This window comes from Cupressus sempervirens, chromosome 3 (genome assembly GCF_028749045.1).
Source record: "Cupressus sempervirens isolate cs-2001-9-10 chromosome 3, ASM2874904v1, whole genome shotgun sequence".
Classification (NCBI taxonomy): domain Eukaryota; kingdom Viridiplantae; phylum Streptophyta; class Pinopsida; order Cupressales; family Cupressaceae; genus Cupressus; species Cupressus sempervirens.
This window is the reverse complement of record NC_143120.1, coordinates 547,288,954-547,314,667: the sequence shown is the minus strand read 5'-3', so window position 1 is coordinate 547,314,667 and position 25,714 is coordinate 547,288,954. Positions and strand designations below refer to the sequence as shown.

General features: G+C 37.3%; 2 protein-coding genes across 2 annotated transcripts in view; both read right to left on the bottom strand.

The window, feature by feature from the left end:
• LOC149567584 (lipase class 3 family protein) overlaps positions 1 to 25,714 on the bottom strand; it is a 270,367-nt gene that overhangs the window by 19,916 nt on the left and 224,737 nt on the right. The gene's annotated exons all lie outside the window — the stretch shown is intronic.
• LOC149567586 (uncharacterized) lies at positions 108 to 2,058 on the bottom strand. The gene is made up of 3 exons (XM_089820825.1): positions 1,307 to 2,058; positions 863 to 1,161; positions 108 to 720 (listed from the first exon to the last, which is right to left on the bottom strand). Exons 1-3 carry the CDS (start codon positions 2,044 to 2,046, stop codon positions 302 to 304), a joined length of 1,458 nt encoding a protein of 485 aa, XP_089676951.1. The 5' UTR covers positions 2,047 to 2,058; the 3' UTR covers positions 108 to 301.

Here is a 25,714-nt window from a genome sequence, read left to right as displayed (position 1 = left end):
TCGGATTGAGGAAGTAGCCTGCTGCATGAATAGGTTGGTGGAGCATATTGTTCCACCTCCTATCAATTATTTCCCAAATGGGGTCAAATCTGAGACTGTAACCGTGATAGTAACTTCTAACAGCCTCTTTCGCCCTATCCATGGCCTCATAAAGACCTCCCATTGGGGATTGTTGCCCATCACATGTGCGCAAGACTAGAACCAGGGGCAGAGACATCTACATTTGAAATTTGAAAAATACAAATTAGTTAATAACATAGTAAGTTATGAATTGAAAATGAAACTTGAATAAACTAAAAGTCTAAAAATATAATGAAGTTACCTCCACAATCTCCTTAGCCTTTGCAAAAAAGCTATCATCAAAGACTATTCGTGCCATAGCTTCTCCTTCGGGCTTCTTTGAGTAAGGTGAAGCAACCCAATCAGCACACACAAACATTTGCTTCAAAGCCAATATGTGGTCAAGAATACTTTGCAACGTCAAGAAGACCGTTGCAAACCTTGTCATAGCAGATCTCATCAAATCTTTGCCTTTAGTGGCTTTTCTCATCAAACTGAGAACCCATGGGTGATTATAGATATATTTCGTGACTCGCCTAGCATCTTCCACAACTGGACTCACCCAATCAAGTTTTCCTATGTCCTCCAAAAGGAGGTCAAGGACATGTGCTGCACAAGGTGACCAAAAAAGTGTGGGATGCCTCTCTTGGAGGATTCTACCTAAAAGATTAGCAAAAAATCAATAATCAGTAACAAACTTTCCATATTTAGTATTTACAAATTACATCAAATCTAAATTGAATAATACCATAGCATTACATTCATGATTCATATTGATTCAAATATAAAAAATTAAATCTACCTGCTGCCACATATGCTGCTGCATTATCTGTGATTATTTGCACCACATTCTCTATTCCCACCTCCATGACAACATTCTCCAACATTAAAGCCAATGTGGCTGCATTTTTCACTTTGTTGGAGGCATCGACAGATTTCCAAAACACCACATCATCTTTGCAAGCAATCAAGAAGTTAATAATGGTTCTACTTCTTCCATCTGTCCACCCATCAGATAAAATGGTGCAGCCATACTTCTTCCACTCTTTCTTTTGGTCTTCTATCAACAATCTTGCCCTACCAACCGCTTTGTCAAGCAACCTACAAAATTTAAGTGTAATATTAAATAAAGTGTAAGTGTTAGTAAAAAATTAGGAAATAAGTTATAACAATTAAGATTTAAAATATAACAATGAACTAAAGTGAATCTCAATTATTTACAATTACTAAATAGTAAAATACTAACCTTCCACTCATATCCTTGCGATTAGGCGGCTTGTACCCTTTGCCTGATATTGTCATTGCATTCACCATATTGACCCAATAGGGACTATCAGCGGCATTCATTGAGATATTGTTGAAAAACCAAAAATCAGCTGCTGCAATATCAGTTTGCTCATGCACCTCCTTAAACCATGCAGTGCCCTCTAATGATGGCTGTGCTCCAGGTGTGTTCCTGGGCACAAAATAACCACCTATCCCTGATGGGGATCTGGATGGTGATGATGAAGAAGTAGGAGATGTAGAAGAAGTGGAACCGGTAAAAGAGAAATTTTGTTTGCGGATCCGTGGGCCACGAAGAGATCCCGGTATGTTCTCAAGTGCTTCTTCTTCCTCTTGCATATCAAAAGGAGCTCCTTCAGATTCAGCTATGGCTGCCCTCATAGCTATTTTTGCCCTCTCCCTATTCAATTTTTTCTCTTCAGCAGCTGCAAGTAGGGCATGGATGAATCTTTTTTCTTCATCAGTTACCTTGAGACAAGGATTTGAGTCATGTTTCTTTATGCCTGCAAGGTGGTATTTGAGGCGGTTTATGCCTCCAGAAATAATTCTCTCACAGGGAATGCATATCACCTTCCCAATATCATTTGGATTTGGAGCTTCATAGGCATACCGCCATGCCTTATCTCTTGCATTTTTAGGCCGAGTGCCTATATATCCAGATGGGCATGGTGTTTGTGGCCACTCTTCTTGTGGGTTTGTCATTTTTTTAATGGTTGACCGTTGCCCTACACATAAATATATAGAAAAATGAATAAACAAAGTTAGAACTTAGAAGCTAGGGTTTCAAATGATTCAAACTTCAAACTTGAACCATATCCTTAGCAAACAACAAACTTCAACCATATCCTTAGAAGCTAGGGTTTCAAATGATTCAAAATCATTTTAAATGATTTGAAAACATTTACAAAAAACAACAAAAACAAAAGAACATTTGTTATAAAACTATAAAAAGTTTTCAAACTATGATAAGATGAACATACCTGGAAAGAAATTTGTCTTCTAAAATCGGTTAGAATCCTCTACAATCCACTCAAATCCGCCTTGAATCACTTGCAATCAGCCAAGAATGCCTCCAAACCTTCTTCTCTTCACTCCTCAAGGTTCTAAACAATGCAAATACAAGAAAGAATGAGAAAAAACACACTCACTGCCGCTTAAATCCTCACAGGCCGCGTTCACCAGTAAACTGCGAGTTTTTAGGAAAAACTTGCCAAGTTTTTGCTGACTACTCTCCGATTACTCGGCGAGTTTTTACCAGTTTGCCGAGTTTTTAAATCGGCGAGTTAACTGGTTAAAAACTCGCCGAGCTAGGAAACTCAGCGAGTTTTAAAAACTCGCCGAGTACTCGGCGAGTTTTCCATCTATGCTCATTATGGCCAAGATGGAAGTGTTTCAAAATGCAATGGGCAAGCTTTTCTCCTCAAACTTGACAAGGAGATGAAGAAACACTCTAAAATGTCCCAAACTAGATATTTAACCAATTTCCTTTTCAACATTATATTGGACTTAGAACATAGGTAGATGTATTACAAAACACAATCGAAAGAAGTAGAAACTCTAACAAATATTTCTCTAGCTTCTTCTTGAATATAATATTCAAAACTCAAACATAGGTAGATGTAATACGATACAACCATAAAACCAGAAGATTCTCCACAAGATAATAACCCGTTCTTTCCAAGACAATATTCAGGATTTGAGCATATGAAAATGTGTTACAAACCAGTAATATAAAAAACCAATAAACTCTTATAGAACTCTTTAAAACACGTTATTGCATTATACAACAACAATACAATAACTAGCACTAAAAATCCAATCTTAAACGTAGTTTAATAGTTAGATTGGAACACTAGGAGAAGAACCTGTAAGCGCATACGAAACACCTGAAGTGATGTCTCCCCTGACAATGGGTTTGCATCCATTGTCTACCGACATGAGGGGCTACGTCCTCACACTTGCTGGAAGTTTAAGCTTTTCAAATACTCTCGCAAGAGAGAAACTGAAATCTAAATCATAAATCAAGCATGCCCAAATGAAAGAGTCTCATCTCCTTTTATCCTCATAGTTGTGACTCTTCGACTGCCTTCCTAGGTTTTCGTCTTATCTCTCCTTGTCCTTTTTACCAACTTTGTAATATTAAATTGACCTTTTATATTTTAAGTCCACGCTCTCCAAGTCAATTTTAATATTATATATAATGTGCCTTTAATATTTTTAATGTCCCAAAAAGGGAACATTACAAATCTCCCCTCCTTGAAATTGCTTGTCCTCGAGCAATCAGTACCAAGATCCCATACAAATCTACAAGTAGCTATGCAGCCTAATCTGAAAAAAAACCAGACCATACTATGAAACAAGGTGTCACTCTGCAATCCATCCGTCAACCGGATCCCTGATTCCCATATAAATCTATGAAATAATGTGGCACCTATAAACTGGAGAATTTTGATCATCACTGCATCCAACCTCAAACTGAACAGAACTACAACAAAGTCATCAACAAGCCAAAGCTACATACGATCAACCCCTGGATCCCAAAACTTGTTGTCATAATCAACCGATATTATAAGGTAGAACTGTATCAATGAACTATGCATAACCCAGTAGATGGTGACAACTCGACCTAAATAGATGACGTAAGAAACAAGCCGTTCAGAAACTGAAAATAACATCATGAACGCATCAAATACCAAACTGTCGTCATCAATCTAGAGAAACTCCAAGTATATAGGTGCTATGAATAAGAATGAAGCTGAAAAACCGTTCCTTGAGATCGAAACATAACTCTCATCAATACTACACCAAAATCTATCCAAAGGCTGATGTATGTAATCCAACCAACTCCTATATGGTGTGAAATCAAGAACCCTATTTGGACTGATCCAATGACACACAACCATAGTCAATCCACCACTCCCATCTTGTGACCAAGATTCGTTGTTAGAAGCTATACCCAAATCCAAAATTCTGAAATCAAAATCAACCTCTTAATAGCAATCAAAAGGAGTTCCCTTGTTTATCATTAAAAAGGGGATTATTAGAAGTCCAATCAGCATCAACTTCAAACAAAGGGTTGTCTACAAGCTGAATGTTATCTAAAGTTTTGACATTTGATCATTTGGGGCAGCTGTCCAAGTCATATGTCTGTCAAATGCTATCAAGTTCATCAATTACTTTTTGGAAAAACTCCTGCCTCTCTTTATCCTCATATTCCTGGGAGTGATTTGTGATCCTAATCTGATTTTCTACTTCCTGAAGGGAAATCCAAGCATCACCTAATGCCTCATGAGTATATTTAAGCTCTCTATTAAGCTCCATAATCTCATTTTTTTCTTTATTCAGCTGATCAACATGTATTTCAGCAACCTTAAGAATGTTATCCCTATCGGAAAGCAAATATAAATAATTGATTTCATAGTTTCAACAGCTGTTTTGATCATTTGCAAATCAGAAACAAGCCAATCTGCTTCTACTCCATTTTGAACCTTCCTATAGAGATCTTGCACCATCTTGTAAGTGTTGTCATAACATACTAACGATGCCATAACCATATCATTACTAACCTTTAATTGATTCTTTAAGGTATGCATTTCATTATTGTCCTATTTAAGTGGTTCATCGTCTTGTAGTGTCATCTTAGATTGATCCTCTAAATTCATGTCATGGGTATCAGAAATATATGGTTCCTCATACAAAGATTCCAATCTGTTATTACTTTTTTATCTGACCGACCTCATCAACCTGCTTGTCAAAGCTAACCTCCAAGTCATTAACGAAGAAAGTTGCACCCTATGTAACATCATCTATGTGATCATGAGAAGGTTGCAAATCAATGGTAGTTAACTGTTCTTTTTCAAGACCCTCTATTCGATGATTTTGGTCTACCGGAAATTCTTCATACACACCTTTGCATTGGTCGTTTGCAAGGAGATCCTAAACCAATTACAAATACTTTTTTTTCCATATCAGTCTTACCTTGCTACTCTAGATGAAAATCCAAGTAATCACTGAATGATAAATTATTTTGAATTCGGGTTGGAAGTTTTTGATACTCCTTGTAAATGTTGAGTATTTATGTTCTTACATTTGCTAATTGGGGCACCCACGGTCCAAAATATTCAATTCTTTCTTCAGGATTGCTATAATCCATGAAGAGTTGCCTATTGAGTTGCCTTTCATCCTTTTTGTAATTACTCATAGAGACATCTTGCAAGAGAAATTTGTTTGAATAATACAAAACTTTTGGTTGAAAAGTAATTGATTCCTTTATCATTGAATGCTTAGGAAGTTGTGATAGTTAATTCTTTTCTTTTCCTACCTTCCCTACTTTATCACCATCATCGCATTGCTGCAAACTTCTGCCATCTTTGTGAGAAAATGCATTTGTGACATTTGTGACTGCTAATGAAATTGAAATACCTAACAAATTTCCTCTTGCCAGCGATCCATGTGCATTCTACAATGTTGGCTCATGTTTGGTTAATGACTTTGCAGTCCTACTTAGCCCCCACATAGAATCTGCGCCCTGATATTTTGAGGGTATAATCAAAATACCATAGTTTGACTCGACCTATACCTCAGAACTTTAAACTATTTAGAGACTTGCACACTAAACTGTGAGTTCTGATTTTTGTAACTTTGATGAAGTTTCTAAAGTATCTTCTGGTTCCCACATAGTAATCACCTTGTACAACATGAATGCCAAGGAAAATGACTTCCAATAATGGCAAGCATCACCAGCTCTTTCCGATTCATACGCACCGAATAAAATACTCTTCTTTGCTAGACATTACTCCTTTATTTCAAAACCATATCATATTTTCCTTCCACCGCACATTCCACTTCAAAAATTGAAAAATTTCGAGAGTTATTTTTCCTAACAGCTATTGGCTAGAGAAGCAAGTCTTTGAGCTGATTCAAGTGAATATTGTCCCTCAAGTCTTGGGTCAATTACCAGGCGCAATTTTTGTTGTCTGATGCATATGGTTTTACCTATTCCAAAAGCTTTTGCTCACTCTTCGGCTGATTATTGTCCATAGATCTCCTTCCTATTATTAATTCGTAAAAAACTACTCCACAACTCCATACAGCACTCTTGGATGTAAGATGTCTAGTTTGAAAATATTCAGGAGCCGCATATCCCACGGTGCCTACAACTATTGTTGTCTAATGGCTATTCCTGACTGTTGGTCCTTGCCTAGCCAATCCAATGTCTGACAACTTTGGATGGAATTCTTGATCTAGGAGAACATTAGATGTCTTAAAGTCTCAGAAAATTATCTGTATATTAAGCGCTAAAGAGAATCATTAGATGTAGCAGTCAAATGATAAATCTGAATGGGTTTAGATTAGTTGTAGTTCGCCAACTTCAGGAAAGGAAACAACCACAAATGGCAAGCAAACAACAAACATAATGTGCCAGCACATGTACTTGTCTCATACTAAATTGCAAAACCACTTGTCTTATCCTGAACTACAACGTATTTGTTATACTGCTAATGTTTATGTTTCTATGTGCTCCCCTCATGCATGCTGTATAAGGCTTCTATGTGGGTGTCATTACCTTCAAGATATTCTTTACTGAGTGCAAATAATGTTAAGCCGTTACTTTCAGAAGTTGAACCGTTCCTTCCAAGTAACACTAGACCAAATTTCCTTTAGGATTCTAACGCAACTCTATAGTTGGATGTCAGCCATTCAACATATTATTGTCATATGTGTCTTGCGAAATTTCGGACTCTCCTGATAGCTTCCATTTTCATATGAATTTTCTTTGACGGAAATATATGTTTTCTCTGAGCAACTCAAGTCTTCCTTTCACCGCTAGTGGGACCCTAATGTGGTGTAAGAAAAAATAACACTTCCACGTCCAATACTTTTGACCTTTGCAATTGGCTATGAGCTCGCACAATACACAAAAAATAAATCAAAGTATCGTTTGAACTCTCTGTATACCTTCACGGGAGTTGTAAAGCTTTTATTTCCCTGACTGGAGGTCCATTTATAGTAAAATAATCAAGTGACGGAAATAATATTCTTCTTCTTGCTTGTCGTTCTCAAAGCGAACGTACTTCTTTCCTTCCTCCAAAACAAATGCTTCCTTCAATACTCCTTGATTTGATATTGACTTGAATCTGCCTACAATCCATTGTAGTTTCTCATAGCTTTTCTAAAGACCCTCTTCTGCGATCTCTCAGAACAGACTCAATACCATCAAATAGAAACTGGTGTGCAATCAGAATGTTAAGTTTGTGTTATTTCATACTATATAGTATGTATTCTCAACCGTTGCTTGAGCAAATACCTACAACTGTCTAATGCACTCAACTCATGCACTTAACTTATTCTAGCCCAACATCATGCTCACTATCATGTTTTCAGTTGCTAATCTTAGTGATTCTCTAAGAATAGGATTAGTCTTGTTAGTCTAGGTTGGCTTTTCTGGAGGACCTAGTATTGAATAACATTACCAAATGCTTTGTTTTTATTGGTATATGGTGTATCTTGTTGGGTGGATATTTTGTAACCAACAATTTGTTAAATTTTAATTACAAAATAGGTAGACCAGACATATGAGGCAGAGTCTCTCCTACTTTTAAGGGAAGGCTCCCCCTTCGCACCGTTCCTTAGATCAACTCAAGGTAAGCAAGAAGTTGAGATAATTTTTAAAGGGTGTCACTAATATTCTTTCCTCTTAACTTTCAGAAAAGAATTACTTACCCGCGGGGCAAGTAATGGGCAAGATAAAATCTCTAACTGCACCTCTATCTAATAGCTGGAAACGGTGATATCGATAAACCAACACCAACTAAAAGGTTGATTGAAAGTGTACCGATTGGCTCTAAGTCTTGTTTAATCTATTCTACAAGAATTAATCTCTACCGTTGGGGACAAAGACTTCAAGAAGTAGGGAGTTCTAACTATTTTTGTGAATTGAGAAGGTAATACAAGCTACAGTCAAGGCTTCTAGTCTATGTATCACCATAATCGCTCCCAGTCAAAGCTTCGACTTTGATTACTTGATGCAAGAGCATCTGAGATTTTTTTCTATTTACCTCAATAGTCTGATGTAGGAGCATCTTGTGTTCCCTTTTAATCTTGCATGTTGGAGGCATTTTAGATTTGGAGTTGATGGAGTTCGACCGCTAAAGGTACTCGGCGATGACTTATGGGAACTTAGCATACACTGGGAGCTCAGTGATGCTTGGTTACGGTGTTGACCGAGTATCTCGGTCAATGAAGGGGCTCAGTTGCTGGTGGACTCAACACATACTGGTGCTACACTATGCTTGTGTGATCTTGGTTATGCTTCATGGATTTGTTGATACTCGGAAGTGGTTCTTCTAATGCTCAGTCATGTATTGGTCCTATTTTAACCAAGTTGTCTATGATCAGTTTCTAGTTTAAGCCGACCTTGGTATTTAATTTGGTTGTATGTATTTAATTTTTGTTGTGAGCCGATTTGTGGCTTAAATGTGCATTTAATGCAAGAGTTTATTTAATTTGTAACTTACTAGGCCGACTTGTGGCTTAGTTGCGTATAAGTAAGGAGCTCTTGTGAAGTCATAAGTAATATCATCCAGCTTGGAGAAGAGGATGTGGAAGAGGAGCGACCTTTGAGAAGAGCTAGTAGTTGTGGCTTGGGAAACAAGGAGATTGCTTGATGAGCTTGCGAGCACAAAATTAGATCTTCCTTGGCGGTTTCTACCAGAGTGTGAATCTGGACTAGCTAAGGGTTTGGGGTTGGATCTTGGAGAGCTATTATTGTAATTGCTATTGTACTTGGTCATAACCCAGAAGGCCTTATAGCTGGGCACATTGCATGTAAATAGTTATTTTATGAATAAGTGTTGGGAATTGGTATTGGATTGTGTATCTTGTGTTGTGTTTCCGCTGTGTGGTTATTTGTTGGGGGCTAGGACATCTCTTTTTGGGATACTCTGCCTTGCACTGCGTCATTACTTCTTAATGCTTTTATACTCAATTATTTAAACACACAACAATAACATGAATTAAAGATAACACATGCAAACTACAATCAAAGCTTCCAATTTGCACTATCACAATTGTACTCAATCAAAGTTTCAACTTCTTTGTATTCACTTTTCATCAAAATATTAATACACAATCAATTTTATGCTTACACAATTCTTCAGAGCTTTCTTGCTCATAATTAAAAGATGATTTTTACAATAAGAGAGGCACTCCTTTATAGGAAAAGAAGTGAGAAAAAGGATGAAAAAGTGGCAGCAACTCAACCAACTTTGACCTAGAAAAACTAGGTGAGAAGAATTATTGGATTACATGTCACGAGGACATGCAATCGAATTACATGTAATTGCAATTGCATGCAATTCACCTTCTCCAGCTACAAATATGAAAGACTAAAAACTGAAAAAAGAAGACGGAAAAAGTTGAATCAACCCTAAAGATTGTCCTAAAAAGCCTTATATTTGGCAATACAATCAATGACCCAAAGGAAGATTTGGGATCTCCATTGTCTTTCAAATAGCTTCAATTATGACTACATCCACATGTGCTGATTTTACAATTTGTAGTTTTCTACAAGAGAATCCTACAAATGTTTTGCTACAAATTTGTACATAGCAAACATGTTCATCATGTGTGATCTGAATTTTTCAAAATCAAGATCAGCATTGACTCTCTCGGTATACTCTGAGGTCATTTCTTCTTCTATAAATAGGTTGTCATGTTCAGTAAGGACATTACATCCCATTTTCTCTAGATTGCACATGATTTATGTTTCCACTGATTGATAGCCTTCTAAGGCTCCCTGCAACTTTCTGAGAAGTTTTCCAAATACCTCCTTATAACTCATGAGTCCCTAATAACTGTATAACATATCAAAAGATGGCATGGCATCACATGCAATCAAGGTATGAAGGTCAACGCCGACCATTTGATTCCACACACCCAAAATTTCTTTCAAGGCATTGGTTTCTTGATTTACAAAAGCAATCATATCATGTAATATCCCTTCAACACCTTTGATATTTTCAAGAACTTTGACTGTATCCTTGATGGATTGGGCTCCTTCAAAGATCACTTCTCCAAACCAAGTCTTTGCTACTTCAACATTTTGTTTCTACTGAGTTGTCTAAGATGTGATGACTACAAGCTACAACGATTGTTGGCGGAGGACCTCATTAAGATGAGCAACATCATGTTTGAGCTGATTCTTTTTTTCCCAAAGCTCATCATTTCTCTTAGACACATTAGCGAGTGCATCTTCGGCATCTTGCAAACACCCCAACCATGATTGCTTACCAATTCCAATTTTGGTGAACTTGTAATATGAATACTTGAGCTCCTCAGCCAGTTTGTCTACCAAAGGCTCTACAACCTCAACATACTTAGTCTTTTCAAAATCAACATCAATCCTTGAAACGACCTTGGCTTTAGAGATTTAGACTGTCTTTATGATAAGAAAATTGTCTGGAGGTACCACAACCTTCCTTCTCTTCATAGTAATTTTTCACAACCAAGTGAGCAAGCTAAAACCTTCATTTGCTGGAACAGGGTTAGTGGCTACAATAAACATTGATTCTAATTGTATTTCTGTTGTGACTATGCGTGCTTCACTTTGCATGGCTAGAACCATGGGCATCTTCTGAGATGACACTGTCATGAACATCTTGAACGCTGCAACCAAAGTATCCAGTTGGGAACTTGATCTTTTGTGACAGTTGAAAAATTTTCAAACACATTTCCCAATTTCTCACATTGTTTCGCTGTAAGGATAGGAGTTGCCAACGAGATGGGAAGTGCCAACATGTTCACTTCTGAGATGGAAATGGGAGGTGCAAAAATGGAGAATGAGTCCACATCGTTGTCTATGGTATCCAAGAAGGATATTCCTTGAATGGATTGATCTTGATTTCTTGTTGATCGTGAGGTAGATATGATAATTATCTCTCCCTCTCCCAATTCATCTTCTTCATCAATTTTTTCATTTGATTCTTGAGTCTACGTGGGTGCTTGAGAATATTCTAGAGGTGGTTTTTGATCCTTTTTCGCCTTTGAGCTTGAACTTGAGGGTTTTAGTTGGCGCTAAAGAGGATGAACCATTCTTTCTTGTTATTTCCACCTAGACTTTTCTTCCAATAGGTCCAAAATGATTGCAATCTAACCCAAGTTTTGGATGTACTCTTTTCAGGCCTTGGATTTTCGGCCACTTATTGGTATTTACTAAAATAGATTGGAATCTATCAAAGATGGAATCGCCTTCCTTCTGTTGTCACCGAATAGGAAATGGACAATGTTTGTCAAAGCCAACCATGTGTATTTTGGATCTAGGATGACACCGTCATCTTCAACCTGAAAACCCAACAAAATCTCGACCATGTTGACGTCAATGAGCAATGATAGTCCATTCTCATTATGTCCAGCTCTGTGTGTAGATCAATCCATACATCTTCCATGCGATGAACATGGGTGAATGCTCTTTTGATTCTTGAATGCATCCCTTGATAATCGAAGTCAAACCAAGCTTTGAATTTCTTCAAGGTGATAAGCTGAAGTTCTGCTTCCATTGCCTATGCTTTGTATACAAAATTGAACATATAATGACAAATTACAAGGGGTTCAACAGTGGTGATGCCGAATGCTAGCTTGTGCTAACTGTGTTGGTACAATTGCACCTCGATGAGTTGTCTAGCCAACTCCATCAAAATAATCTTATCAATAGGATATCTTGCTAAGGTATGTGGGTCCCCTTGAAAATAACCAACTCTCAAATAGGTGAAAGTTGGAAACTACAAGAAGATGCATCCAAAATGATTTACCTTCTCCCAAGCTTCATCTGAAACTCTTGTGCTTACCAGCTCTTCGTCAAATTGACTCCTGAAATGTCCAAAAAATGCATCTTGGACTCCCTTGTAATGATATTTTCTTTGGGTCAATATAATTTGATCATAATAGTTCCAGATAGGAACTAGAGTTTGATCGCCCTTGGTGGAAAGTCCTAAGAATGTTCCCATGGCCGCAACAATATATACCAAGTATGAATTCATGTAGAAAGGTGTTGATGTCCCCACATTAAGCAACTGCTCACATAGCGCTATACTTAAAAGTTCTCCCTAGTAGATGGGTTCCTTGTTATCAAAGATCTTAAGAATAAACTTAGACATGCATGGTTCAAAATCATAAGATTCTTTGAGGACACAAACTCTGCTAAGAAGAGTTATAAAATCTTTAAATTCTAATATGAAGTTAGATCTATGTATGGTTTTGGGCCATCTAGAGAAATTAGTTCTCTTATTGTCCAACCAACATGTATTCATGTGCCTTTGATAATCCAATTTGGCATGATTCCATGGTTGTGAAGACATCTCTTCAGTTAAATCTACACACCATGGATTCTAAGTAACTTTGAAAATTTCTTGGATGACATCCGAATTCAGACTAATGATGACCTTGCCATCTGCATTCTTGATTGTTTTGTCTTGGGTCTGAAATGCCAAGCACATCCTAAGAAAAGCTCAAGTTCCAGGAAAGCCATGGGAAAAGTAGACATTAGATGAATATTGCTTCTTTTGACATGTCAATTCTTTGTAAGAAATCAGCCATGTCTGTGTGCCCAATCTTTGTATCCGATACTTGGTCAAGTGGAGTTGAAACAAGTGATGCAATCACATGAGCCATCTCCTTATCAAATTGGTATTTCATCTTTACTTTGGATGTTGTTGGCACGTACATGTCTTGTGCTACAATATGGAAATTCCACAGAGTAAATACGTCATCCAAAGAGACTGACTCTATTAGTCTTAGATTGGAAAAGGAAGATCTATGAAGAACAAGGTGTTCAAAGTATTGATTAGATACTCATGGAACACATGTGATGGTTGTAAATGATCCAGAAAGCATATGTATTTGGATAAGCAGGGCCAAAATGGGATTTGAAATGATGGATTGCATGTGGGCAAGGATGGGATTTTGTTTGTATGGCCAAGAATGCAAGCTACGTACTTAGGAATACGTGCAAATGACGACTTTGATATTTAAAAGAGGAACCTTTTTACAAAAATCGGGTTCTCTAGAGGTAATTACATGTTGTGATTACATAAAGTAATTACTTGAGGTACACATAATCAAGTTCGAAGGATATAATTGCATGTGTAGGAAAATGGATGGAATATGCATTGACATGAAAAGTGAAAGGATGTAGATGCACTTACATTCTTCGGTAGGAATTCACAACTTTCTTCCAAAAAAGGAAACCAAAACAAGCAAACAAACAAACAAGAAAACTAAGAACAAAACAAAAACATGCCTCTTTCTATTGACTCGGACATGACAAACCTCACGATGTTTTTCTACATGCAAACTCACTTTTGGAATTTGGAGGATTTTCAAGCATTTGAAATGAGAAGATTTCATATTATTTAAATAAAAAATGCAAAAAATATGGCAAACTTTTGAACAAATGGACGAAGATGAACCAAACAATGCAACATCATAGCAAAGTAAGCAAGAAATAAAAGAAAAGTTGAAATCCTCTACTTACTCGGAGCTCAAAGAGCCAAATGTGTAAGAAAGGAGAAATTGAAATGAAAAGGTATTCTTCAAAATCGAAGTCTCCAAGTGTATTTCCATATAACTCAATATCCTTTGACCATTTCAAACTTGTAAATATAAATCTTTATGCTCAAGAACTAGGTCGTTTTTGAATGTAATGGTAAAATGCAAGTCACAAAACCTTCAAAATCCAAAATGTTTTTATATGTATAATATTCTTGAGGCATTTTTAAGCAAAAGCGTGCTCTCTTAATACAAAAACGTGGGTCAATTTTGAAGGAATGGGGCAAAAGCGTGACTTTTCAAAGCCAAAATGAGCTTCCAAATGTAAAAACGTGCCCTTGTTGATTATTTGAGCTAGAAATGCATTTTTGTGACCTCCAAATGCAAAAATGTGGCTTCCACATGAGAATTTTTGGGTCATTTTTTATGAGCACATATCCTTTAATTACCAAGGCGTGAGGCATTTTTAATTTAGGAAGGCCAAAACGTGTTCCTCAAATGCCAAACATGACTCCAAATGCAAAAACATGGCTCCCAAATGCCAAAATGTGGAAGAAAAAGAAAATTTTCGGGCTTTTTTTGTCAAAACATTGTTTATCGGACAGGGTAAATAGATTAATGCATACAAACAATGAACAAGAACAATAGTACTCCTTTTATTATTCGCATATACCAAAGACATTACATTATGCTTATGATGATTACAATGATCCCGGAGGGTGTATAAATACTTTCTTAAGAACCTTCCCGAAGGGCCGTTGGCTACGTAACAAGAACCTTCTTGAAGGGCATTTACCAACGACACACACCCTGTTGGCTACACAATGTTTACCGACAACATCATCCCCCCAAAAGGAAAAGTCATCTTCGGATGACAACACAACAAAACTCAAAACAACTAATTACATTTATTCATAAAACAACATAAACATCATGAACTAGAAGGCTGTGTCTCAGACTATGTATACCGGCTGCGTCGAAGCTGATACACTTGTTCTATCCGGACCTTCAAATCAGCTCTGATCTGAGAGTTCTCCTCCACTACCTCCTTCAACATCAATGTGACCTCATGGCATTCTTTCTGTGTTGATTCCTTCTCCTGAAGCATTGCTGAAAGTTGCTGCTCTACCTCCTACTTCCCTTGTGCAAGTTCCTTGAGTTGTGTCAACCATAGTTGGAAAACTCGCCAAATCCAAAAACTCGCCGAGCCCCCCAAAAGTTTAATCGGGAAAAACTCGGCCATTTTAAAAAAAAACTCGGGAAAACTCGGGAACCTAAAAAAACCGCTAAAATTTAATTCAAAATACATTTTTTTGCAAATTTCAATGAGAAGATGCATCTAATGAGTTCAAAATCACATTCTCGTGCTGAATGCTGATGGTGGGAAGCATAATAGTAAATAATTTGTGTCAAACTAGAAGTAAAAACATCATTACAATCACATTTTCCTCTTCCTAGCTCTACTAGCATATTGTAACTCTCTATCTTACATAATATATATAGGCTTTTTGCCTTTTTTTTTAACCAAAAAAAAAAAAAAAAAATTTGAAAAAAAAAAAAAAAAAAAAAAAAAATTTTCTGAAAAACTCGCCGATTTTTTGCAAAAACTCGGCGATTAGTCGACGATTTTTCACAAAAACTCGGCGATTTTTTCTGGCGATTAAATCTGAGAAAAACTCGCCAGTCCCAAAAACTCGGCGATTAGTAAAAACTCGCCGATTATTCGGCGATTATGCCAACTATGGTGTCAACAGTGTTGTTCGCTCTATTTCCCGTGCAATCTGCTGGGTGGCAAGTCGGTCGGCCATCTCCTCCCGAACCTTCTTTGTGGCCTCCCGAGCTTCTTGCTCGGCCTCTGCCCGTCGTCTCTCTATGAGCACCAACTCTACCAAGAACTTGCTTTCTCTCTCTACCTCTAGTACACAGACACTGCATGCCTACAGCAGCTCCAAGTCTCATCAACTAGTCATGCACTTCTCACGACTGATAACTGCACCGTATGGAATGGCTCCCTTCCTGCATTGAAGATGTTCCCACTTCTCCGACGTATAGCTTCCCTTTTTCATACAGGTTTCTATCTTGCTCCCTGTCATCACTCCTTCCTTTGTTTGCTTCGTACGTACGGTGTCCAATAGATAAATTGTAATTGTTGTACGGCAATCTCTACTTACTCTGTCAGGTGATATCATCGTACTGTGTCTACCAAGAGAAGTCACACTTCTGTATGGTGGATATCCAGAGATATACATCTTGACTGCAAGGTTCGTACGGATATAAGACTACAGAAGAAGCCATGCATCAAACATCGCTTCAATAAGTTGTCGTACGGATGCAAGACAATCTTTGATGTGATAAGCCGTACGGTTGCAAGACTTCTCAAATGTCGTACGGTACAGGGAAAAAATGCATATAAAACATAACAAAAATTATTCATGCCTTCTCTATACGGGTATGGGGGTCTTTTAAAAAGACCGTACGATGCCCACAAAGGATTTAACTTCGAATCCGTACAGCAACAAACATAAAACTGTAACCTTCAAACCCGTACGGCAGCAACCAGGAATCTTAAATCCATATAGTGGCAAACTGAAAACTCAACCCTTAAATCCGTACGGTGACAATCAAGAAACTTAACCTCCAAATCTATTGGCTCCAAATCCGTACGATACGAACAAAGAAGTCAATCTCCAAAAGCCATACGGCACCAAACAAAGTAGTCAACCTCTAAAAGCCGTACGACCCCCAAACAGAGAATGTAATCTCCAAAATTCGTACAGTAGCAATCAGTCGTTTTATCCTTCAAAACTTTTTTTTTTTTTTTAAAAAATCAATTCTCCTTCCGAGTTTCGTCATTCTTTGACAACGAGGTCGTTCTGGCATGGTACATCTTGAGGTTTGAGTCGTTGACTACCTTTGGTATTCCACAACTTCATTGTTCCACTACTTCTCGGCTCTAGTATGGCCCGACCCATTTGACTTTAAACTTGCCTGGTTTGATTTCGTTCCATCTATCATACTTCAACACCAGTTGCCCCAATTGGAACTTGTTCAGTTTCAAGTGTCTATCATGCCATGCTTTGTTCTGTGTCACCTTCGTGGCCCATTGTGCCTACAGTCGTCGCTCATCAAGTTTATTTAAGTTACACAATCTTTCCCTCAAGTTTTCCATATCTCCTCGTTTGTTCTCAACACTCGGTACCATGAATTTCATCTACTGCCACTCCTTGCCGTCAATAACTGTATTCTTGATTTTAGAACCCCCACTCCGTACTGCTAAAGCTTTTATTAAACCCTTACTCTTTGTTTCCTATGTAGACTGTACGATGTGTTTTTCTTGCTGTCAGCACCTTTATAATACATTCGTGGTGCATTGTAACCTTTTCTTTACGCGCGGTCCGTTCACTGTGTTCTGCACAGTGGGATCTTTCCTTTTTCTAGGTTTGTACTGTATGTTCTTCCAATCAGCTTCAGCCGTAACCGCCTTTCCTTCTTTTGCTTCTCTGTATTACTTCAGGCATTCATTTTCCTCTTCTTTTTCACCTTTGTCGACCCTTAACATATTACAGTTTGGAAAGAGCTCGTAATCCTCCATCTACTAGTGGAAAAGTCCATTCACCGAATCCAAACCATCATCTGTCGATCCACCTTCCAACCGTAGGACTCCTTTCTCATTGGGTTCCAATCACTGCTTTCCTTCATCCTCTTCTTAAGAATCAAATGACACGGCTTATTTGCCCACCATTTGTGTGTGTAAATCAATAGTGAATCATCCTCCCCTACTTTCCATTGATAGTGTATTCTTCTTCTAGTCATGCTTAACCCTTGCTTGTACAAGTCGTCCTCGGCCTAGAATGGCGTCATATCCTCTCCTCTTCAACGAGATGATGACGAAGTCAAGCAGGAACAGCTGCATTCTGATAGTCACTGGTTGTGCCATCAGGATTCCCAACGGTTTGATCCCGTGATGGTCCGCCGTTAATAATTTGGAATGTAGGTGGCCACAACGTCGGTTCTCCCAACCTCTTCCAAGTGTCCTCCGGTAACATATTGACACCGGACCCTCTGTCCACAATCGTGTCTGTCAAAATGGTCCCCAGAATTCCCATTTCGATGACTATTGGATGTCGTCTGGCTGAGAGGGCTAGCAGCATTGGATCCTCTGCACTTGTGCCACTTTCCCTTTCTCTTCCTTGTTCTGCTGGCAATTTAGTATACGGGGCGATGTTCGTGAGTGTCGATCGGAGTTGAGGCATTGTGAGCAGGAGATCGTTGATTTTGAATGGTACTTCAGTTTGTAATATCTGTCGTACGATGTTCTGTTCGGCGCAATTCCTTACTGAGGTATCGATAGTGTCCTTCAAGTGTGCTTTCTCCGCCTACGTTACTTTCTGAATTTCCACCTGTGCTTCCTCCAATCTCTTCTTTTCTTCCATCAGGTCGAGGTAGAGTTTTGCTTGTTTCTGTGTGATTACCAGAATCTCCTCTTCGTCTGTCCCAACGGTAATCAAATTGACTCCTGATTTTGGACACTTGGCATCTTCATGATCCCCCGGACCGCACCATTTGCATAACAATTTTGGTGTGTTTGCCATTGTACAGTCTCGGGCAAAGTGGCCCCACAAATTACATACTCGGCATTGTACCATCGGGTGGCCATTCGCATCGTACTGAATTCAATTGCAGCTCCCATTATTATTGTTGGCATTGTTGTTGTCTTACCCTCGTCGATTATTTTTGTACCCTCCCGATGTAGCACCCACATTACTGGTGTTTCCACTTTCTGACGCGGAAGCCTCTTGTGTTAGCACTTGCTGAGGTCCTCTTGTTTTCATATTGAAGGGGCATTCTTTTGTGGAATGTCCCATGATCTAGCAGATCTTGCAGAACAGGTTCTTTGGACAAGATCCCTTTGTGTGACCTTCTGTCTTACATTCCATGCACAATAAGTCGTTTCCATTCGTCTCCTTCTGCATGTTCTTAAATTCTTTCACCATTCAGATCATATCCTTCTGGAGGGCTCGAACCTTCTTGCTGCCCTTTTCGTCATCACTGCTCTCTTGTTCCAAAGATACATCATCATCTAATTCAGATGAGCTACTCCTCTTCTTCTTTTTTGTTTTCTGCTCACTTTCTAAGTTCATTACCCAATTGTATGCTTCAGTGTATGATGATGGTGGCACAATCTTTATTTTCTTCCGTAACTTCGGATGTAGTCCCCCAACGAACCATCTCTTTTGTAGCCCATCAGTCGGCTTATTTTTCATTTTATTTATCAAGTCTTTTAATTTCCTAGCGTATACTCGGCTTGTTTCATTTTTCCCCTGTTTTGTGTTGTATATCTTAGCTACGATTTCATTGTCATCACGCAACAATTGAAATTCGGTGATAAACTCCTTTTTAATGTTGCCCCAATTGGTTAATTTTTGGGGATCCGTATCGACAAACCAATCAATTGCTACCCCCCTTAGGGTTGTCAGAAATTGTCGAACCTACTCATTTGTATTTGTTATGCCATTTGCCCTCCAAATTGTTTTGCATGTCTTACAATGTCTGATGGGATCGATCGTTGCATCACCATCAAACTATGGCAAATTCTCCTTTGGTCCTGCCATTATTACTTGGTTTTGTGGATAGGCACTATTCGATACTACGACACCAACGTTTTGCACTCTAGCACCGACACTTTGTATTCTGACACCAACGCTTTGTATCCCAACACCAACGCTCTGCACTTCGACACCAACACTTTGAATGATGACACCAACGCTTTGCACTCCGACACCAATGCTCTACTCTCCGGTACCAACGCTTTGTATCCTGACACCAACACTTTGTATTCCGGTACCAACGCCCTATTCTCCGGTACCAATGCTTTATATCCCAACACCAACACTTTGTATTCCAGTACTAAAACTTTGTATTCCGGCACCAACGCTCTGCACTCCGACACTGACGTTGTTTCGAGCAAACATCTTATTCCCATCAGTTGCATTGTTTGGTGAAGAAGGGTCTTCGTTAAGCGGACTTCTCTGTTCCGGAAGTATATCATAGACGAAGAGGTCACTCCACACTCGTACTCCCTCAGCACTCCGAGCCATGCAAGTTAATTCTCTTCCCTCGATGAATACAGATTCAAAAATTTGTCCCTTGTTTCTTCCACCAATTCCACCCGCTGTCGAGTTTCCTTCAACAATTCCTCTGTGCTTCAGTGTCCATCGGCTATCCGCAGAAACCTCCATCTGCGCTCGGCCTGTTGTGCCAAAATTAAATTTTCTTGTGCGGTGCATACTCCATCTTTTTCCTTTATCTTATTTCTATCCTTATTAAGCTGATTTGGCATTAGTCTTCATTCCTCCTTCGTTCTAGGTTCATGGGGCAACGGCACCAAATGTTTATTGGACGGGGTAAATAGATTAATGCGTACGGACAATAAACAAGAACAACAATACTCCTTTTATTATTCGCATATGCCAAAGACATTGCATTATGCTTATGATGATTACAATGATCCCGAAGGGTGTATAAATACTTTCCTAAGAACCTTCCCAAAGGGTCATCGGCTACATAACAAGCACCTTCCCGAAAGGTATTTACTGACAACATACACCCTATTGCTACACAATGTTTACCAACGACAAAGTGCCCTTGAGAAGCATGTTTTTGAGGTGTTTTTGGAAGAAAATGCTCAAAAACGTGTTCTTCAAAGGCATTTGAATGAGTTTGTATGCATGGTTGGATTCTAAACATGCGTTTACATGTTTTATTTTGTCTTGGAAAGCCAACGTTTTGGTTGTAGATGCATAATTGGACTCTCAACATACATTTGCATGTTTTACTTTCCCTTGCATTTACATTTTTAAGACAAATAAATCCCCCTAATGCAAAATCACATTCTAAAGGTGCTATTGCATATGTTATTTTCTTTCCTAAGTGCAAATCATCTTGTCCTACATTTTGTCACCACAAAATTTAGGTAATAGAATGAAACTTTTTCAACTTAGTTTCGCATTTCTCTAAGTTTAGTTCATTATTTAATTGGTTACTATTGATCAATCAATCATTTCTAATTGATATAATTAATCCTTTTACTGAAGGCTTTTGTCAAGTATTTTTAGTTTTTCTATTTGTCAAGCTTGTACTTGATTTTTGAAGGCTTTAACATATTTTCTCTCGTTTTTTAGTGTGTTTGTTGGCTTTCGGTCCTTTGGTTTTGCTCAAGTCATTGCTTTCGGTTTTCCCTTCGATTCAATCTTAGGGCTGAATTGGAGTTGGCAATCAAAAGTTATGACCATTTTAATGCTCAAAAAGTGGACCTTTTAGGTGCAACTACACGAATTAAAATATCATGCTATATTTTGAAGTTGACATTCACTTTATGAAAAATATTACATAATTTCAATTTATGATATGTTTTAAAGTTACTTAATCATTTTGATTTTTCACTTAAAGTAACTATAGAGCACTTCATGTTATATTTTTAAGTTGAGTTGCTTTTTAATTTTTCACTTAAGTGACTATATTAACTATATAGTTTAATTTAATTTTTGAGTTTTAATTCAAAAACATCTTAATAAATATTACCTTTAAAAAGATATTTGCACATTATATATTTATTTATATAATGTAAGTATTATTTATGACCCATTTGAGTAATATTTCTTTAAAAATTAAATTGACATGTGCTTAATTCATCACTTAAGTTGTGTATAACATGTCTACAAGCACATTTTCATAAAAATATGTAATTGCATCCAAAAGGTGCAATTTTCAATGAAAAGATCATTTGAAAACACATTAAACTTGTCATTACATGTGTTTTAAAATATGCACCGACTCCCAAAAGGTGAGACATGCATATTTAAGTGTTTTCTAAATTTGCAGTGACCCCCAAAAGGTGAGACGTGCATAATTAAGTGTTTTCTAAATTTGCAGTGACTCCCAAAAGGTGCGATTTTGCACTAAGGGTCATTTGTGAGCAAATTTTAATATATGCATATGCATCCAAAAGGTGTGATTTTTCTTATAGACTCCATTACATATGTTTTCAATATATGCTCTTGCATCCAAAAGGTGTGATTTGAATGGGGAGGCTCTTATACATATTTTTAAAACATGTAATTGCTCCCAAAAGGTGTAATTTGTCTTTTAACTCCATGCATGTCTTCCTAGAACCCGAAATTGAAGATTCAAGGGCAAAAAACTTGATGGTTTCCTCCTCCAAGAACATGTTTTTCATCAAAAATGCTTAGATCTGCCCATATAATAGCTTGAAATCCATCACAAGGGGGATGTTTTTGAGTTTTAATGAATATACATGCATTTGGGGGTCATGATTGTGCGTATCCAAAACAAAAAAGACCCCAATTTTTGCATTTTTGAGCCACATTTTTATGAAGAATGCCCAAACTTGGGGCATTTTTGATCGCTTTTTTGCTCAAATATAAGTTGTTTTGAGGTTTCGATCCATATATATGCTATTGAAGAACACATTTTTTCCTTTAGATGTCAAAAATGTTTCACTTAATGCCTTTTAAAAATCACATTTTTGCTAAAGACGCCCAGAAAATTGGGTTTTTTATGCACTTTGATGCGTTCTGAAGCCATATTTTTGCATTTGGATCCATGTATTAGCATTTGGGGAAGTTGTCTTTGCTTTCCCAAGCCAAAAACGATCAATTTATATGCATTTGTGAACCACGTTTTTGCAAAGACGACCGATATTTTTGCATGAAAAGGGCAAATTTTTGCTTAAAACACTCAAAAAATGACATTTCCAACCCATACATTTGGGTCAATAGGGGTTGTTTTTGAGTTTTAATGCATGCTATTGCCTTTGGAGACTACGTTTTTGGCATTCTCATGTCAAATTTGACCCTTCATTGCTCATTAATATTTTTTGAATGCAAGTATGGAAGAAGTCAAATTATTGTTTGAGAATCCGGATTTGAAGAATTGGTCTTTAAAGTTTATGATTCTTGCCATTTTGGCTCTTTGATCTCCAAGTGGACATTTTCAAACTTGCTCATTAGTTCATGCTTATCTCGCTATTTTCATGCATATTTTAGCTTGATGTTGCACACTTGTTATAGATGCCATGAAAAGTGCATTTTTTCTTTAAAAATGATGAAAATTCTCATTTTCATACTTCTGGATTTTCCCCGAACTCCAATTTTGAATTTGCATTTCATAGCAACTTGTTTGTTGACATGAATGAGTTTTACACCAAAGGTATGTGTTTTTGTTTGCTTGCTTTCTCGTTTTTCTTCATTTGGAAGAAATTGCAAGTTCTTTCCCAAGAACTTGAGCACATTTCACTTCACTCCATTTTCCACTATCTCGTGCAAGTGCATCATTTCATTCCATATTCGTCATTACATGCCAAGGCACATTGCATCCATTCCTTTCATAAGCAATTACACTTCAAGAGCAATTACATGTAATTCCACTTTCCATGTCATGACACACTGCATCTCATTCTCCACATGATATTACATGTAATCTCACCCTCTAACCACATTTACATGCAATCTCATCCTTCGTTCCCATTTACGTGTTTCCATCTTCTAAACCTAAATGCATGTTCGTTTTACATGTAATCTACTTTACGTGTAATGACATCCAAAGAACCCATTTTTTTCATTAAAGGTCAGCCCTCCGCATGTACTTTCCATATCATATCTGATTCATTGCATTTGTTCCATGAGTATCTAATCAATACTCCACATAAATTGTTCTTTAGAGATCCATTTTGCCAATATTATCATGGAGTCATAATCCATATCTTCCAATGATGGATTCAGTCCCATTGAAACTTTCATGTTGCAGCAAGTCAAGATATGCTAGAATTTATATAAAGAATGAAGACATCTAGTAAAGAAGGTGTGCTTCGAATCAAAAAAGTGGTATTTAATTTGGTATCTATTTTCCCAATGGTTGTCCAAGAACCTGAGTTCGTGTGGGCATGCACCAAGTACTTTGTTACAAAAAAAAAAAAAAAAAAGTTACAAATGCTTGTTGAAAAATTGTTCTGAGTTTACATCCTAACACCATCAAGAAGGTTTTCAAAGTGTCGAAGACTCCAGAATGTGCCAATCTACAAAGGAGAATTCACGACAACTTGAACAACAAAAAGTTTGGTCACATCAAAATTTCAAATAACAACGGACAATTCATCAAAGAGAGTCAGAGGCTATCAAAAGACGCAACACCATGGTTATCAAGGTGAATGCAGTGGCATAGAATACAGGAACTCCCGATCCTGTTATCATCTGAGATTGCATCGCCAAGTACAAGGCCCTTTAGAACAATCCATACGATTGTTTCAATTCTCTTCCATCTTTATTCTTATTCTTTCATGTTTGTAATTTAAGAGGATGTATTACATGAAAATCTGTAATTACATGTAATACAACTTACATGTGTAATGACATGTAATCTAATAATTTCTCTTATTGGTTATGCCGGGTCAAAGTTTGTTGAGTTGCTCCCACTTTTTCCTCCATCTTTTTCTCAACTCCTTTACCTATATAAGGAGTGCCCCCTCATTGTAGAAATCATCTTTTGTTGTATGCAAGAAAGCTTTGCCAAACTTCTACAACCGTAACTTTGATTGTGTAGTACGAATTGGGAGAAAAGTGAATAAAAGAAGCAACTGAATTCGAAGTTTTGACTAGAAGCAATTGTGATAGAGCAAATTAGAAGCTTTGACTGTAACTTGTGCCTATTGTCTTTGATTCAAGTTATTATTGTGTGTTTAATAATAGAGTGTAGTGAGTTAAGAAGTAATCAGACCCGAAGCTTTGACTGGGAGCGATTGTCGTGATACATAGACTAGAAATTTTGACTGTAGCTTGTATTGCCATCTCAAATTCATGAAAGATAGTTAGAATTTTCCTACTTCTGGAAGTCTTTGCACCCCAATGGTAGAGGTTATTGAGTTTGCACAACCTAAGCGACCAATTTAACACATGTCTAATTGATTTTTGAGTTAATGTCACTTTAAAGAGGCCAAAAATGTCATTTATACTGTATAGTTTACATATCATGTACAAATATTATTCAAAAAGTAATATTTATGTTATATTATGTAAAAAGTGAATGTCAACATTAAAATATAACACTGATATTTTTAATATGCAATTGTATCTGGAGAATCCACTTTTTGGACGCTTAAATGATCCTATCTTTTGACTATCAAGTCTGATTAAGCCCTAAAATATACTGAATCGAAGGGAAAACCAAATGCAAGAGATTGGACAAAACCAAAAGATTAAAAGCAACTAAACACACACTCAAAAACACAAATAAAGACTTTGAAGGCTTCAAAAATCAAGCATGGGTTTAATAAAATGAAAAACAAAAAGGACTTGACGAAAGTCTTTAGTAAAGATTCATTATATGAATTGGGGTTGATTGATTGATCAATGTTGGCCAATTAAATAATGAATTATCTCAAAAAAAGCAAAACTAAGTTAAAAAAGTTGCGTACTATTACCTACATTTTGTGGTGACAAAATGCAAGACAACATATCTCACCATGCAGTATTAACCCGAGGTTGCTATAGGCACACTGAAATCAGTCCACTAAATTTCTCCTTTAATTGCTCTAGATTGGATGGTTTTTGTATACAATACAAAATAAGGGGGAAAATAAATATGCAAATGCAATCAAAAAAATCTTATACCTATCCCTCTATCATAGCTTCTTTTGAGCAAGAACACAATAAATGTGCTAATGTATGCCCAATAATCTTGAGAAGCCTTCAATGGACCACAAGGAACCTCTTCTTGTGCTCTTTGTGTTGATGGTGGAATGTGAATGCTTCTA

Excerpts from the sequence above, each read along its gene's own strand:
- LOC149567586 (XM_089820825.1), bottom strand. The coding sequence starts at position 2,046 with ATGACAAACCCACAAGAAGAGTGGCCACAAACACCATGCCCATCTGGA. Across the intron at positions 1,162-1,306 it reads CGCAAGGATATGAGTGGAAG|GTTGCTTGACAAAGCGGTTG; the intron begins GTTAGTATTTTA and ends TAAATTTTGTAG. Across the intron at positions 721-862 it reads AGCAGCATATGTGGCAGCAG|GTAGAATCCTCCAAGAGAGG; the intron begins GTAGATTTAATT and ends CTAATCTTTTAG.